This window comes from Chiloscyllium punctatum, chromosome 9 (assembly GCF_047496795.1).
Source record: "Chiloscyllium punctatum isolate Juve2018m chromosome 9, sChiPun1.3, whole genome shotgun sequence".
NCBI lineage: Eukaryota > Metazoa > Chordata > Chondrichthyes > Orectolobiformes > Hemiscylliidae > Chiloscyllium > Chiloscyllium punctatum.
Window position 1 is genome coordinate 56,403,194 of NC_092747.1, and position 18,144 is coordinate 56,421,337.

Sequence of the window (18,144 nt, forward strand, 5' to 3'; positions counted from 1 at the left end):
GTGTGCATATGGCAATGTATGGCATTACTGTAGATCTCAGGATATGGCAAGAATATTTGTCTGAGGAGTGTTATATGTGACAGAGATACCTGTGATCCTGGTCTTCACCATATATTCCCAGCTCTGAAGGAGAGTCACTGGACTCACAGCGTTAACTCTGCTTTCTCTCCACAGATGCGGCCAGACCTGCTGAATTGCTCCAGTAATTTCTGCTATGAGTCAAGGGCAGGGCTCTGTCAGTCGGCCATGTAGGACAATCATGATCATGATCCTGTCCCCATTGGGGGTTAGGAGCTGAGAGTTGGACATCCTGACTCTCTCTGGCCTGCAGAGGGCCATTTTCTCACAACATTAGACATGGGGAGTGAGAAGTAATCGGCTGGCTCAATTGGCGTAAGTGAGAGATGGTAACGTGTCCTGAGTGTCAGTGAGTTGGAGATGCAGAGGTCATGTAGAGTTAGTGGGCTTGGGGAATTGGGTGGGTGAGAGAAGATTTTGTAAGCAACAGTGAGAGTGGTAGAGCATTAGTCTTGCAGAAGGTGAATGCAGTAACAGGAGCAAAGTAAGTACAAAGTAGCAGTGGCAGGATGATGGCCATTACTCTGGAAGAGCAGAGTAGGTCATTGACCTTACTGTGGCATTGCTGTGCATTCCTCCAGATTGTTGAGATCCCACTGACCGAGGTGGCAACCTTGGACCGTGCCAACATGGTCTAATGGCCTCCTCTGGTATAATGGCCTCCTCTGCAACATCTTATCCTTGTCTGCAAAGTGGCTTGCCAAGGACATCTGGTTTCTTATTCTATTGATGCAAAATGCCCCTTATCTACCATGTACGGGATGAAATATCCCAAGTTGTACAAGGCAGGTCCAGACTCCCAGCGCTTATCCAGGTGCACAATGGCCTTTTAAAGATGGCACTGCCATCGGGAATCCTGGAATTTCAGGCAATGACAAATGTTTCTGGCTATGGCAAGTGGGACAATCAAGCTAATGTCGGAAAAGAGGTGCCACATAAGTGGTGATGGGTAGTTAATGAGACAAGGTTGGTTGATAGCCCATGAGAACTCATGAGGCACCATGTCGAGAGATCCTCCATGAAAAATAACAAAATGGCATTTCACCATCATATCATATGATTCAGCCCTGGGTTTCAAGCGATGGGAATCTTCGTGGAGTGGAGGTATTCAATAATATTCTACTTATTTATAAATAAACTTAGCAACATTCACAGCTTCTGATGGAATCTATGCTCCTCATACAGTAATTATGCTGATATTTTAATTCGGTGCCTGTGCAGGGATCATTGCCAATCTGCTGGATGGTTTTCCAATTTTAGGGGGCATCCTTTGGAGCAGCTGCCAGATGTTTGTTCCATTGCACTGGTTTTATTTTTCATTTTTGCCATTTTTCACTTACAGCCTTCATAGCCCACAATGCAGACTGTGATCTTTCTTTGCTGGTATTTAATACTTTGGCATCTGCAAACCCAATGCCTGAAGATATTTTTTTTTCCAAAGTTGGCGGGAGCACTTCCCAGCAGCTGCTTCAATGGTCAACAGACAATCCAAATCGGAATTCAAAGTTCCTGCTACATGCCTTTAATAATAGCTCTTTTCAGACATCTGGTATTTAGCAAATAAAAAACAAGTGCTGTTTGCTTCCACTACTGTGAGTAGGAACACTTAAGTCACACAACCACTACTCACGATAGGAAAGCAACATAAATGAGTTAAAAAGCTCTGTGATATTAGTAATTAAAACATTAATGCATTCATAAGAAATACCTTGATGCACCAGTGTAATCCTTTAAATGGTTTAACATCTTTGTTAAAATAAATAAAGGAATTTTATAGAAAGCTAACTGACATATTTATTAATAATATCATACGGTGAGATTTTATAAAAGGCAGAGTGCATATCTGTTATGGTCAGGGAGAATTATGTGCCTCTTATATACATGTCTGCATTATTTGAACAGGAAGCTGATGGATATAGATCCATACAATTTCCTATGAGTTTGCATAGTGGATAAAAAACAGGTTTGTGAAGACCAAAGAAAAGTAATAAAGGTGGTGATGATTTGTAATATGAATTACAAAACTAAATAGATCTGCAATCCCATTATCACTAAGTGTGCATTCAGTGATTAATTTAGCATTAGGAGGTGCACAATTTACATCAGTTCATTTTTCAATTCATTCATTTCACTTCTGGGTGTGCAGGATTCTGGGTCTTCACCCACATTTGTTAAAAATACAGTGGTTTCCCTGAAGAAAAGGTTCTTTTATTGTTGCTAAATCAATGTAAAACAGATTGCAACACAGGGCAATAGGGAACCTAAGCATATAATGCCATTTTTTAAAAAGTTACATTTACTTCATGACTTTGAAAAAAATTCTTAAGGAGATGAAGAGCTTATCCAGCATGCCAAGGACATCTGGTTTCTTATTCTATTGACTAAAAGGAAATTGCAAGAAGACTGATGTCTTCTGCTTGTTTGATATTATTATTTGTTAACGGATAAAGCTTTCAGTCACATTTCAGAAGTTTATGAAGATATGTTAAAAAAAATTGAAATAGTTAGAAAACTACTTTCAGCCATATGCAAACAGGTTTTAAAAAACAGACTGTAAACAATTGACAAAATTGTAGAGGGAGGGTCAACGACAGAGAAAGCTTTACTTTTGTTACTTTGTACAGGGAGTAAAAACATTTAGGGACATAAAATATTCAACTTGCATTGACAAAAATAAGAAAAGTTGGAAGTACTAGGCAGCCATCACCTGTATCTGAAGGACAAAGATTAACTCCTGCTTTTGTTGACACTTTGCTTCAGAGTAGAGATGGGAGATGCACCTTTGTCAGGATTAATTTGGTCCCATCAGCTTAATTGTACATTCTGATGGAATACCCTGAATGCTAACCTATCTTTCTCCTCTTTAATTTCAGATCTCACCACAATTATCCATGTTTCATTTAACATGAAGGACTATAAAGTTGGACTTTTAAAATATTTCTTCATTATTTTGCCTTGATATTCTTATTATTTTCATATTGCAAGATGACATTGGAGAGTGCAGCATTCTTCAACATTTTTCACTATTTTTGTAACAAGACTCATGACAATAAATCAAATCAAATGAATGTATACTATCTGTATGTCGGCTTTTTAAGTGTGTGAATGCTTGGACACTTAGTACCATTTTTATTTTCGCATACACATGGGAAAATCCAGCACTGTAATCACCAGTAAAGTTTGAGTAGTATTTTTAACCAATAATAACTCATTTGCATTCTAATACATCTACTTAAACTGATAGTGGCCAGATATATAATCTAGTCTGAGGTAAAGTATTGGTGGAGTATACTGCTTTTGTCCAAAATTAAAGTAATTAGAATCAATAATAAATGCAGCATCAATGACAGGAAAAATTACATCAGTTTGTAAGAGTCAGTTTGGTGAGTGCTAAGTTTTAAAGTGTCAATGTCTTTCCACAAGTGTAGTCTACAACTAGCCTTAAACTGGTTATTACAAGGCTTAAAATTGAAGAAAGATAAGAAAATAATTGAAGTTTCTTCCAGCTTTAGCTGGGGTAAGGATGTTATACTGGACAGTAGCTGATTAGGTAATTAGGCAAATCAGTCTGGATTTGTCCTTACACTGTAGCAGCAAAGTCAAAGTACAAGCAGAATGGAGTTTTCAAGCAGAATGAGTTTGATGCTGGAGATGCAGTGAGAGGGGGAGGGGTGTTTATTTTCTCTCGCATTTTTATTTGCTTTCTTCAGTGTCTAGTGTTACTTGAATCATACATCAATACAGCAGGAGGAGCTGCCGGTGGCTAACTGTAAGATATTCTGGCTGTTATAAATGGTTAGAACAGTTAACTGGTTTTAGTCAAGTGGAACGTGCAGCTTGTTTAAAGTGGGAAATCAGGATGCACCATGAGTCTGAGACTAACACATCTGCAGGAAGTCCCATTGTCTGCACAAGCTTGAGCTCTTATTTTAGAATTTGAGTTATATCTGGAGTCACTGCAGTGCATCTGCAAAGCAAAGGGCAATGTGAATAGCATTTTTAGAGAAGTGGTCACACTGCACTTAAAGTGTATGCAGGCAGGTAAGTCCAAGTGAACCAGACAATTAGTACAAGAGTCCCTTGAGTTAATCTTGTTTGCAGATTGGTTTTGCTTTTTGGACACTGGCAACAGCAATGGTTTCACAGAAGAGTGCACTCATGTCAATGGCACCATTGTACATGACAACTATATAGAAGGAGAGAAAGAAAAGTGGGAGAGCTGTACAGATAGGGGTTTCTCAAATCAGGGGATGAGACAGGCTTTTTCACAGCCATAAACCTATGCCCAAATGATAAGTTGACTCCCTAGTGTCAGAATCAAGGAGGTCACAGAATGGCTGCAGGATATTCTTCTAGGGGAGGGTGAACACCCAGAGTTGATGGCGTATGCTGGTACCAATGACTGAGGTAAGCAGGCAGGTGACATTGTAGAGGCAGATTTCAAGGAGATTGAAAAGCAGGATCTCAAAAGTAGTAATCTCAGGATTACGTGCAGTCTCTGGAGAATTGAGCAATTGAACACGTGGCTGGAAAGCTGGTGTAGGAGGGAGGTCATCGGTTTTCTGAGGCATTGGGACTGGTTCTGGGGCAAATGAGACCTGTACAAGGTGGGTGAGTGCATCTTGGCAGGAATAGAACTGGCATCCTGACTGGAAGATTGGGTAGTGCTATTCCTAAGGGATTAGAGTGGTATGGTGATCAGAACCTAAGAGGGAGCTCTGATTCAAAGAAAGAAAAGGAAGTTGAGGAGTTGTAAACAAAAACAGAAGACAGATAAAACAATGGCTAGCATCAAACAAGATCAAAATTGAGAATAATGTTAAGAAGGTTGAATTAAAGGCACTCTGCCTGAATGAATATAGCATTCACAAAAAGTGATTGCACAGATTAATACAAATGTGTTTGATTTAACTACTTAATTCCAAGGATATTCTACACTTAGAAAGGATAGATAACAAAGGAATAGGAGGTGAGGTGGAGCTCCCAATATGATATAGGATCAGTATGTTATGAAGAAATGATCTTTGATCAAAGGATCAAGCTGTAGAATTGGTTTGAGGGGAGCTAAGACACAGCAAGTGGAAGCAAACTTTGATGAGAGTCATTCACAGACAACAAACTGTTGTGGTAATATTGGGCATAACGTAGTCAGGAAATTAGAGATGCATGTACAGAGGCAGTACAGCAGCAATGGATGACTTCAATTTGCATCAAGTCTGGATGAACCAAGGCAGCATTGATGTTGTGGAAAATGAATTACTGGGGTTTGTAGAAGATGGGTTTTTGAAACAGTTAAGGCACCAACTATGTATCAAGCCATTTTAGATTTGGTGCTGTATAATTAGAAAGGACTAATTGATAACCTTGCTTTAAAGGAGTCTTTGGAAAATAGTGCCCATGATCTGGCAGAATACTGCACGAAGTTTGAATGCAATATCATTCATTCTGAAACTAGGGTCTTAAATCTGGGTGCGAATAGCATAGTGGCTGTTGTCGATTGGGAAAATGCACTCAAAGCTTTGACAGCTTGTAATGACATGTATTTAAAGAAATACTGCAAGGACAACAACAAATATCCATTTGCTCAAAGCACAAACAACCAAAGATTAACCATCGTTAACAAAATAAGTAAAAGGTTCATTCAATCAAAGGAAGTAGCTGAGAAAAATCCCAGAAAAAGTGAGAAGGCTGTGGATTGGGAGGAACTTAGGAACCAGCAAAGGAGGACAAGAAATTGATAAGGAAAGGGAAAAGAGAATATGATTGCAAATGAGTAATGTCAACTGTAAAAATCTTCAATTGTTATGTGAGAGGAAAAAGGTTATCAAGAACAAATGTGGGTCTATTATGGTGGGGTAGGGGAATTTAGAGTGCAGACAAGGATAGTTTGCTTGTGTGTTCACCGAAGAAGATGTAGAAAATTTGTCAGGAATACGAGGTGACCAATTCTGAAGAGTCAACACTGGACTCTAAAGGTTAACTCTTTCTCTTTCCATAAATGCTGCCAGACCTGCTGAGTTTTTCCAGCAGTTTTTGCTGAAGTTTAAGGTGATCAAGGGACTTATGTAACTGAGGAATTTAAAGAAATTAGTCGTAGTGAACATGTAGTACTTGAAAGATGAGTTGGATTGAAACTTGATAAATTTTCTTGTGGAGACGAACTTCACCTCTGAGTGTTGAAGCAAGTAGTAATAGCAATAGTAAATGCATTAGTGGTTACCTTTGGTAATTCTATAGATTCTGGAAAGGTTCTTACTGACTGGAAGATAGAAAACATAACCCACTGTTTAAGGAAGTGGGAGAGGAGACCTGTCAACTTGGTACTCCCAGTTGAGGAAAAGTTAGAATCTGTTGTAATGGATGTGATACTGAAAGTTTAGAAAAGGTTGTGCACAGTCAATGTGACTATAGGAAAGGAAAATCAAGTTTGACAAACTTGGATTTTTTTTTGAAAATGTTCCTTATAGCATTGGCCAAATGAGAACCAGTGAATGTGGTGTATTTGGATTTTCAGAAATCCTTTGATAAGGTCTCACACAGGAGGTTAGGAAATAAAATCACAGTGTATGAAATTGTAGGAAATCAATGAGTATGGATTAGGAATTGGTGCAAAGACAGAAAGCAAAGATCATTCGAAGGATTGCAAGCTGGTATTGATGGGTCACCACAATCTCGCAGTTGTTCATCATCAATATAAATGATGTGGATGTAATATCTCCAAATTTGGTGATGACATGGAACTGTGTGGGAACATAAGTTGTGACCAATGTGCAAAGAGACTTCAAAGGGACTTGGAGAGACTCAATGAATGGGCTAGAATATGGCTGATGGAATTTAATGTAAATAAATGCAATTACTCACTTTGGGAGTAAAAAGGCAGAATTCTTCTTAAATAATGAGAATTTGCAAAGTGTTGGTGTCTAAAAGAATTTAAGTGTTCTTGTTCATGAGTCACTTAAAGTTAATATGCAAGTGCAGTAAGGTATTAGAAAAAACAAACAATGCATTGGCATTCATTTGAAGGGAATTTGAGTATAGAAGTAAAGATGTATACCTCACCTGTAGTAGTGTGTACAGGTTTGGTCTCTTTATCTACGGAAGGGTATTCTTGCCATAGTGGGAGTTCAATTAAGATTTACCCGAGATGGCAAGATTGTTGTAGGAGGAGAGATTGAGGAAGCCGAGCTTCTCTTCTTGAGAATTTCGAAGGAGAGGCAATCTCATTGAGACTTACAGAGCATGACAGAAATAATAGCCAGGATGTTACCCCCGGTTGCTCTCTCCTGAACCAGGAGATGTAATCTCAGGATAAGAAAAAGGGCATTTACTTCATTCATAGGGTAGTGTATCATCCAAAATTTCTACCCTAGAAAGCTGTGGAAGCTCAGGCATTGAGCAGGCTCAAGAAATTGGCAGGTTTCTGGAAAGTAATGAATTAAAGGATTTGGAAATAGTGGAGAAAAATGGCATTGAGCAGATTTACAGCAATAACCTAAAATGGCAAGACAGGCTTGATAGGCTGATTGGTGGACTTCTATTCCTCTGTTTCCAAGGTTGACTGTTTATATTTACAACTATGGTAAAACAAACAAAGGACCAGTGTTTTATGTTATAACAGTGTTAAAATGCTGAATTCATGGACATGGTTCTATTACCGTGGGCAACCTCTGAATGGATTCAAAATGATTGGAAAGAATTTCAGATTAGCTGTGATGACCTTTTCTCCCCTACACTGCAAACAAATCTTACTGTGACAAAAATTGAGCACTTCATCCATAATTTATAGTTTCCCGCACTGCACTATTAACTTTTTGCCTAAAAATAATGGGATAGAAATTGATATCCAATACAACCGTCTCTTAGGTATTAAGTGGCCACAATGATAAATTTAGCTATGGGACAGGCCAGAACCAATTGCTGCACATGTTTGGACAGCCTGCTCTTAAGGATTAGATTCCCTACAGTGGAAACAGGCTCTTCGGCCCAACAATTCCACACTGACCCCCCCGAAGAACAATGCACCCAGACCCATTCCACTACATTTACCCTTGACTAGGGCACCAAACACTACAGGCAATTTAGCATGGCGAATTCACCTAACCTGCACATCTTTGGACTGTGGCAGGAAACCGGAGCACCCAGAGGAAACCCATGCAGACACAGGGAGAATGTGCAAACTCCACATAGACAGTTGCCTGAAGTGGGAATTGAACCTGGGTCCCTGGCGCTGTGAGGCAGCAGTGCTAACCACTGAGCCACCATGCTGCCCCTGAAGAGGTTAATAATCTCAAAAAAGCCTTTCACATAAACTTCATAGTTCAAAACTGACATTTAAGTACTTTAGAATGCAGATTTTCTTGGAGTGCTTTAAATCTTGATGGTTAAATTTCAAATTAAAGTTAAATTCTGATGTAACACACGTGGAGCACCAGAGAAGTGGGTAATCAGCCTATTTTCTGCTTCCAGTTACTCCCTTCACTGCTCTAAATCCATTCAAAAACGTTCAAGAATGGAGTAAAGAAAATCAATCAGCACAGCAAACCGGTTCTTCCAACAGACCATTAACTGTACCTAACAGAATCCCCTAATGGAGGCTTCAACCTTAAAGACACAAACTCAAAAGTAAAGATATCCTTCCTTGCACCTATATATATAATTATTCAAAATTCTGGAAAGGAATAATTCCTCTGAAGTTCACTGTTCAGCGTAATATAAAGGATGCATTTACATTTTCATTATGAATAGCAAAGCTGAGCCCAGACCCTGCAGCATACCATAAAAATATCAGAATTTCTCTGTGCCAATGGTTTGCTCACAATGTTCAGTGTAAGCAACAGCCTATTTCCTATGATCATGAAGACACTGGCTGACTACATTCCCATTATGAGTTAGTTTGTGGTCACGGCATGCTTCTTCATGTCTCTGACAAATAATCTTTCCTGATGCAACATTGAATTCCTTTAAAAAAATTAAAATACAGGACCTGGAATTCTTGGAGAGATGCTGTACTGTGGAGATGGGGCAGGACAGAACTTCCTCCCAAACAACTCAGAAATTTCTTATCACTTTGGAAATGCTATTAGGAGGGTCGCTCAGCGTTTTAGAATTGCGACCTCATAATAGTCTGGAGGTGTGTGCTTGGGGTCAAGGGGGGTGATTTGAAAACAGTGCAAAGTTTTGTCTTTCTTTCGCTGTTTGGAAATAAAATTTATCGCTAAGCTCAAGGAATCCGACAGCCAAAATATTTGAAAACAAAGATTACTCTTAATTATTCTGAAATGTAAAAATTGACAAAATATGGTCTTATCTTTACTTATATGGTTGATCATAACGAATAGATAAATGAATCTTAACAAAATTATCCAATATTCTCAATTTTAAAATTAAATACCTTCTATATTGCATTGACACTTTTGTGACTTTGAAAGAATTAATTTTATTGTGATCCTCCATTTTTGGTTAAAGTAGTCAATTATTACATATGGTAGACCTGTAGAGGTGTCAACTGTGGCTCAGTGGCTCTCTCCATTATGCACAGTAATATTTGTTGCTTAAACAACATCACTAAAATTGATGGTCAATTAATTGTAAACATCATTTTGTTGCTTGTGTGTCCATGCTCTGTGCAAATTGCCTGCCATCTACACTTAAAAAACAATTTAATTGTAGTAAAATGCTTTGGGATGTCCCAAGATCATGAAAGATATATCCTCCTTTGAACTTTATATTATGAATGTTGAGGTCAATGAGGGCAGGGGATGTGAGGGCTTTAGTACATGGCTGTATGGTTTTCTTACCTACATTTCCACATTTTAATTTTACATACTGTCATTTATTTCATTTCGTATTTTGTGACAGATACTGGAGACACTTGGTGAATTAAGTTTTTATGAACTTGTAAGAAAAGCTAACAATGGCAATGAACAGCTTGCACAATATATAAGTTTTATTGAACAGGCATGCACTTTATGTCCATTACACTCAGAAGTGTTATAAAGTAATTCCCAAATATTCATATGTTCAAAATGGGGAACATTTTTTCCAAAAGATGAGATTTAATTTGTTCGACACACAGCAGTCTTGAATTGTAAATTGCGCTTTGGAGCAGGGTCACCTGTTGGGTAAAACATTGCTAGACACATATAAAAAAACATTGTTTTCCCTCCCTGGAATGAAAGAGATTTCTCATTCAAATATTGCCATTCAGCATGTCCTGCTTTAATCCATGACTGGGCTCTAGGAACCTTTATCTGGAGAAAAAGCATGAACTTAAGTGGCTGCTCTGTAGAGAAAGGATTACTCACCGTCATCTATGATTGTCACGACAATCCCAGAGCCAGTTATATTTTTCTTCCATACTGGCATCACATTGATGTCAAATCCCTTTGGCCCATGCGTCTGGCCAGTATTAAACTGTAAAGAAAAATATTAACCGTGAGGTTTACAGATGTTTTGCAGCACCAGAGCCCCGGAAGTTCTGAGAAGAGATGCCAAGAAATGCAAACATATTTTCTTTGAACGAAACTAAAATCTCCCCAAGGCAATCAGGAGATTTCAAAGTGCATGAATTAAATCTAATGAAATGTACAAATGCACCCAGCCTGCCATCACAGAAAGTTTATCTAATATTCTACTTTGTGCTGTCAGTAATAATGAAATATTACACTAGCTTTTCACACAAAGCCCATGCACATTTTGTACCTCTATCCATAATTTTAATCATATTACAAAATAATAATCAGGTATTCCATTTTGCTCAATACAGCACAATCAAATTAAAAGATAGCTCCATTAAAAGTACATTTAAACATGAAAGGGTGTCAGTCAGAGAGAATCAAAATATGAACAAAATAATGAGTGCCCATAAAAATATTGAAACAATATTGAATGAAGAAGTCAACAAATTGTTGCACTTTTCTGGTGTTAATTTTACAATATCAAAGAAGCTTGAATATTGAAAATACACAGCACTCTAAATTTTGATGGTTTGGGAGGAATATTTATAACTTCAATAAAACAAATATGCGAACAAAATAGGTAATACAGTCCCAAATGTATACAGGATTTGATTTGAATTCAGGGCCGTATTTGTTGATGGTAAAGTGGAGATGTACTTATGGCCAGAAGCTGGGATAGCATTCAAATACCTTGAGCAAAGAGAGATCTAGTAAATTTTAACTGCCTAACCTTTTTATCATGGTATAGTGCAAACTTTCACACAAAGTCATCAATTAGACATTATTAGGTACTTATACATATGGGTTTGAATCCTTAATAGACATGAGATGCAATGGTAGTTATCAAATTTAAGATTGGCCACCTGAGTTAATCATTACCAATTGTTCTGTCCATGCCTCCCATCTAATGCTTTGGCAAGGCTGCATCCAAAACCAAATGGCTTGCCATATAAGGGCATGAGGTATGGATCAATATAGACTCAAAATTTCTCAAAGACAAGAAAGAGCAGTGTACTCTTTACCTGTTTTCGCACATTTCTCTACCAAATGTTTGGACTCACTGGCATTCCACATAGAAAGATGCAGCAAAAGCAGAAATAAATAGTGAAGGTGGATTCCAAAAGTGTCAACAAGATTTTTCCACAGCTTTTAAGCTCTATAGTAAGGCACAAGTTTACCCAACTTGGATATAGTGAGAACTGCAGATGCTGGTAAGTCAGAGTCAGAGTGTAGAGCTGGAAAAAGCACAACAGTCAGGTAGTTTCAGAGGAATAGTAAAGACTATGTTTCAGGTTGGGATTTTTCATCACAACTAGGGAAGGGGAAGGCGGCTGAGAAATAAATGGTTGGAGGAAGGTGGGGCTGGGGAAAGATAGATAGGATGGCAATAGGTGAGTCAGTGGGAAGGGCGGCACGGTGGCTTAGTGCCTCACAGCACCAGGGATCTGGGTTCGATTCCAGCCTTGGGCGACTGTCTGTGTGGAGTTTGCATACACAAACACGCACAAAAGAAGTTGCATCAAGACACTATGCAAAAGGACCACAACACACTGCAGTACACCAGAACTGCAAAAAGAGGAAGAAGAACACCTATACAATGTACCCGCCAAAAACGGATACCTCCGCAATTTCATCAACAGATGTCTAAGGGAAAGACATCGGAACGAGGACATGCTGCAACCCAAAGGACTAGCCACACTACCAAACATCAGGAGCATTTCCGAACTGACAGCCAGACTACTGCGACCACTAGGACTCATAACAGCACACAAACCAACAGCCACTCTCAGACAACAACTCACCAGAACGAAGGACCAGATACCCAGCATGAGCAAAACCAATTTAGTGTACAAAATCCCATGCAAGGACTGCACAAAACACTACATAGGACAAACAGGAAGACAGCTAACGATCCGCATCCATGCACACCAACTAGCCACGAAATGACACGACCAGCTATCCTGAGTAGCCACACACGCAGATGACAAGCAATATGAATTCGACTGGGACAACACTACTAGTATAGGACAAGCCAAACAGAGAACAGCCAGGGAATTCCTAGAGGCATGGCACTCATCCACAGAACCAATCAATAAGCACATCGACCTGGACCCAATATACGGACAGCTGGAACTGACAACCAGAAGCGGCAGATTCAAACCACTATAAATGCCGAAGGAAGCTTCACAGGAGGCTCCCAAGCACTGAGGATGTCACCTAGACAGGGGACGAAATGTCTGCAACACAAATTCTCAGCTCGGCGAACAGAACCACATCAACGAGCACCCGAGCTACAAATCTTCTCACAAACTTTGCATATTCTCCTCTAGTCTGCGTGGGCTTCCTCCGGATGCTCCAGTTTCCTCCCACAATCCAGGTTAGGTGAATTGGCTATGCTAAATTGCCCATAGTGTTCAGGGATACATAGGTTAGGTGCATTAATCAGGGGTAAATGTAGAGTAGGGGAATGAATCTGGGTGGAATACTCTTTGGAGGGTCGGTGTGGAATTGTTGGGCCAAATGGCCTATATCCACACCGTAGGAATTGTATGATAAGTGGGAAGGAAGACAGATAGGTTATGTCAGGTCAAGGGGTGGAGCACAGAGAGTGGGCTGGACTTGGTAAGAGGTGGGGACTGGGGAGATTTGGAATCTGGTGAATTCTATGTTGAGGCCTTATGGTTGTAAGCTTCTGAGGCAAAAGGTGAGGTGTTCTTCCTCCAGTTTGTGTGTGGCCTTATTTTGACGTTGGAGGAGGCCCGGGAAGGTCATGGGAGTTGAAATGGCTGGCAACTGGAGGGTAAGATGGATTGGAGCCTACGGACCATAGATGTTCCCTGAACTGGTCCCTGAGTTTGTGCTCGGTCTCTCCAGTGTACAGCAGACCACATTGGAAACAACAGACGCAATAAATCAGGTTACAGGAAATGCAGGTGAATCTCTGCCGGACATGGAATGATTCTTGAGGGTCTTGGTTGGAGTTAAAAGTAGAGGTGTGGGGGCAGATGTTGCACCTCCTGTGGCCATAGAGAAAGGTGCCAGGTGTGGACAAAAGGTTAGTGTGGAATGTAGACCTAATGAGGGAGTTGCGGAGAGAACGGTTACCTGACACCACAGTCTATTGGCTAATCCAGGGCTGGATTTTGATATAATAGAACATAGAACATTACAGTGCAGCACAGGCCCTTCAACCCTCAATGTTGCGCTGACCTGTCAAGCCAATCTGAAGCCCATCTAGCCTCCACTATTTTATTTTCATCCATATGCCTATCCAATGACCAGTTAAATGTCCTTAAAGTTGGCAAGTCTACTACTTTTGCAGGCAGGGCATTGCACAGAAGCAAAAGTGAGCACTGCAGAGTCCTGATTAAAGTGGTGCTGGAAAGGCACAGCAGGTCAGGCTGCAACGAGGAGCAGGAAAATCGACGTTTCAGGCAAAAGCCCTTCATCAGGAATGGAGGCGGGGAGCCTCCAGGGTGGTGACACTACTACTCCCTGAGTAAAGAAACTACTTCTGACATCTGTCCTATATCTATCACCCCTCAATTTAAAGCTATGACCCCTCGTGCTAGCCATCACCATCTGAGAAAAAAGGCTCTCACTGTCCACCCTATCTAACTCTCTGATTATCTTATGTGTCTCAATTAAGCCAACTCTCAACCTTCTTCTTTCTCTATAACAAAAACAGCCTCAAGTCCCTCAACCTTTTCTCATAGGACCCTCCCTCCATACCAGGCAACATCCTTGTTTACCTTCTCTGAACCCTTTCCAAAGCTTCCAAATCCTTCCTATAATGCAGTGACCAGAACGGTACGCAATACTCCAAGTGCTGCCACACCAGAGCTTTGTACAGCTGCAGCATGACCTCATGGTTCCCAATAAAAGCTAACACACTGTATGCATTCCTAACAACCCTATCAACCTGGGTGGCAACTTTCAGGGATCTATGTACATGGAAATAAAGAACTGCAGGTGCTGCAAATTTTAATAAAATCAGAATTTTTTCTGGAGAAACTCAGCAGGTCAGGCCACATTATGTGGAGAGTTGAGTTTTCAAAACCAGTGACCTTCTTCAGATAGCTTGATTTGGGTGGGAATGGAAGCGGATGGTCTAAAAAATGGTGGTGACGTGGTACAGCATCTTCAATGTTCACAACAGTGGGCAGAACAGGGCATCTTCCTAAATAAACCAGCTGACATCATCGAAAGCTTGTGAGAAAACTGTCTCCTAAAAACATTTTTTTTCAGCTGAGGACAGACTGACTAACATTCTCATCTGTTTGCCTCAGATCAGCTGCAGGTAGGTAAGGACCATATCAACGGTGAATCTTGAAGGGCACTCATTTAAAGATGATATATTTTTCCATCTTTTCATTGGGGAAAGGCCTTGTCCTTTCCAAGTTAAAACAGCAGTAAACTAACACCGGTCTGGGAAGGAACCAGCATTAAAGCAATGGCCAAGTGGTATTATTGCTTGATGATTAATCCAAGACCCAGGTAATGTTCTGGGAACATGGGTTCTGGAATTCAGATTCCAATGGTGACTGTGAAATTGTTGCCGATTGCTGCCTCCGAATTGGCTCACTAACGTCACTCGGGCAAAGAAATCTGCTGTCCTTACCTGGGCAGGCCTTTTTGTGACTCCAGACAAAAATGACATGGGTGACTCATAACTGCCCACTGGGAATAAATGCTGGCCGGGCCAGCAATGCCCACCTCATGAATGAATATTAAAAAAAATTAGCCAGTTCTCAAAGGTCACCATCCTTTTGGCATTTGGTGGGCATTGGAACAGAGCACCAGGAAGGCTGCACCTGGCAGTAGGTGTTGTTAGAAATCAAGGACATTGGAGCTGAGGAACAACAATTGCACAGGGCAGATTGATCCCAAGGCAGCAGGAGGTTAAGTGAGAAGGATAAAGGGCACAAAGAAGAGGAAAGCATGTTCCTGATTGAGCACAAGATAGGGAGGAGAAGACAAAGAGATTTAGAATTGGGAATTGAAACTTGGCTGAAGGAGACTGCGATTTTCTCGACAGGGTGTCTGTGCTTTCATCAGTGCAGATGTCTGTAGCATCATATAGATGAGTACACACCTAGGTGATAGATGCTGTCTTCACTGAAGCTCAATAACACATCAGATTCACAATGTTAGGGTATCAGTCTTGAAGAGTAATGGGTTTAGTGCCTAGAGTAGTCAGGTGTTCCTTATAACAACCTTTGCCAAGAGTCTTGGTCATTGCAAGGCTCTGTTGTGCTGTCCATGGCATGGCCCTCCAGAGAACAGAAGACCATGAGGACTGTGAAACGCTGTTCTGGAGACAGTCACCAGATGAAGAGGGAGAGCAGGAGGTAAGAGAGGAAAAACTGAAGACACAGTAAGATGAAACTAAGCACAGATGCTGTACAACCAGTGGCCTCTTCCAACAATCCACTGGGAAGAGGATCTTCCTCCTCCTGCCTGGCCTCCTGGTCCTCTGCAACATCTTGGATATCTGTGGTGTAATGGCAGACTATGGCACAAACATTCTTACTCAGGAACATCCACTGTTTAAGAGATGGCTACATTAGCAGGCTAAAAACCCAACACTGTAGCTGCCAGCAGCAGCTTGAATAGAACAGAACAGCAATCTCCATATCAATTAAGGGCTCATCACTGCAAACATCCGAATGTCTGTCAACTTCCTACCAGAGCCTGGTTTCAAACAGAAGCAGACCCTTTGTTTAGATACTCATGTAGAAATGTCAGCGTGTCCAAAAAGTATCAATCCCCAAGTAGCCTTATTATGATGGAGTCGATGAGTGACAGTCAACTAACAGGCATCTCCTGCAGCTTGCCAGTGAAGAGAAAACAAAGTTCTGGTCATTAAATCAGCTTCAATCTTCACGTAAGGCATTAGAAGTGAGTAACAAGTGGGGCAGCTAAGAAGGGGAGCTATTCGGAAAGGGGTAGACCAAGAGTGGGAGGGAGGGAAGGTGACCACTGGGTCAAGAGGGAGAAAGGTTGGATTGGAAGATTATTGATGGCTAAAAGGATAACAGTTGCCGGTGATTGGAGATATCAGGATAGACGTCAATTGCAATAATGACAGAAGTGGTTAGTTGGCAATAGTATGCTTTACCTTAATGTGGGGTTGGGAGGAGCATTTGTATTCTACAATAATTCAGGCAATTAATATTTTAATATTTACCTTGTTGATATCAGTTGGGCCAAGGTCCTTTCTGTTGATATCTAGGACAAGATTTTGTGATTGCATCCAGTGTCATCCAACTTACAATGGAAGACTAACCAGTTGGAAGGCCCTTTATTTCCAAATGGAAAGTAGCTAAGGCCAAGTGTGTTTTTTTTTTAAGCAGTACCAATTTGGTGGTGGTGTACTTGTAGCTCCTGTGCAATTCTTGATAGCCATACTGAGAGTTAGGGAGCCATTTAGTTCCTAAAGAAAGGACACTATATGGTCCAACTTCTGGAGCACCAAATTAAACATACTAAATCCAAAAACAAGTCCATCAGCATAAAACCAGCTACAAAATGAAGCACATCTAATCTTTCAGGAGCGTATGGAATAGGCAAATCAATAGCATGTGTCCTCATGCTCTCCAACACATCACTGATAGTCATATCAAATAGCACGAGTGACTATGATAACTCTATTCACTTATTCTTGAAGAAAGATATGTTTAGTGAGTCTCCGACCAGCCTTTACATAGCTTACAGAGTTGGACTACATATTCAAACTGAGCTAGTGAAAACAGAAAAATTCAACCACTAGATTGAATTTGACTTGATTTATCTAAGCAGGGGTAGCAGTAAGATTACAATTCACTGCAGACATGCCAGAATTCATGTTCCTGATGCTTTCTAGAAACTAAAAGTAAAGATGTGGCTGCAGTATATACATCAGCACAAGCCTAGAGCTGAAGGAAGTACATGAATGAGATATTAGTAGGTCACTAACACCTAGAGTTATGTCTCAGCAGAGGATGGAAAAAACTGAATGAAAGTCAAATAGCTTTCTCAGAAGTATCAATGTTTATGTTTGCTCTAGAATCCTGGCCTGCTGGAAGCTAGCCATATGAAATCCATAAGTAAAATAAAGTATTGCAGATTCTGAAAATCTGAAATGAAACATGAAGTGTTGGGAAAACTCAGCAGGTTGAGCAACAGCTGTGGTGAGAGAAACACAGTTAACATTCGAGTCCAGTGACCCTTAATCAGAATGAAGATCCTTTGTCTGACAGAAAGTCATTGGACTCAAAATTTAACTTTGTTTTTATCTCCACAGATTCTACCAGATGTGCTAAGTTTCCTCAGCACTTTGTTTTCATATATGGAACACAGTATTTTAAAAAAAGCATTACTCAGAATAGGTGGAATTTTCCACTGCCTGGAGTTGGAGAGACACCCTATTTCTTACCACCTCTCCAATGACGTTTCGGACAAAATAGTCATTGGGAAGTTTCTTGACCTGCCACCAATTAAAGCCCTTTGGGGTCACTAAAGGGCCTCAATGGACACTCCCTTGGATCTCTGCCTTTTCAGTGGGAGAGACAAGTGGGGAGTGTCTGAGAAACTACAGCAGGTTGTTGTAAGTTGTAAAGGGAGGGTG

At 40.4% G+C, this 18,144-nt stretch overlaps 1 protein-coding gene across 2 annotated transcripts in view; it reads right to left on the reverse strand.

Annotated features, from left to right (window-relative positions):
- Positions 1-18,144, reverse strand: part of LOC140481424 (PC3-like endoprotease variant B) — an 865,619-nt gene that overhangs the window by 440,818 nt on the left and 406,657 nt on the right. For both annotated transcript variants that reach the window (XM_072577588.1, XM_072577587.1), the window contains exon 6: positions 10,383-10,491. In XM_072577588.1, coding sequence (XP_072433689.1) covers positions 10,383-10,491 — 109 coding nt within the window. The remainder of the gene's footprint in view (positions 1-10,382; positions 10,492-18,144) is intronic.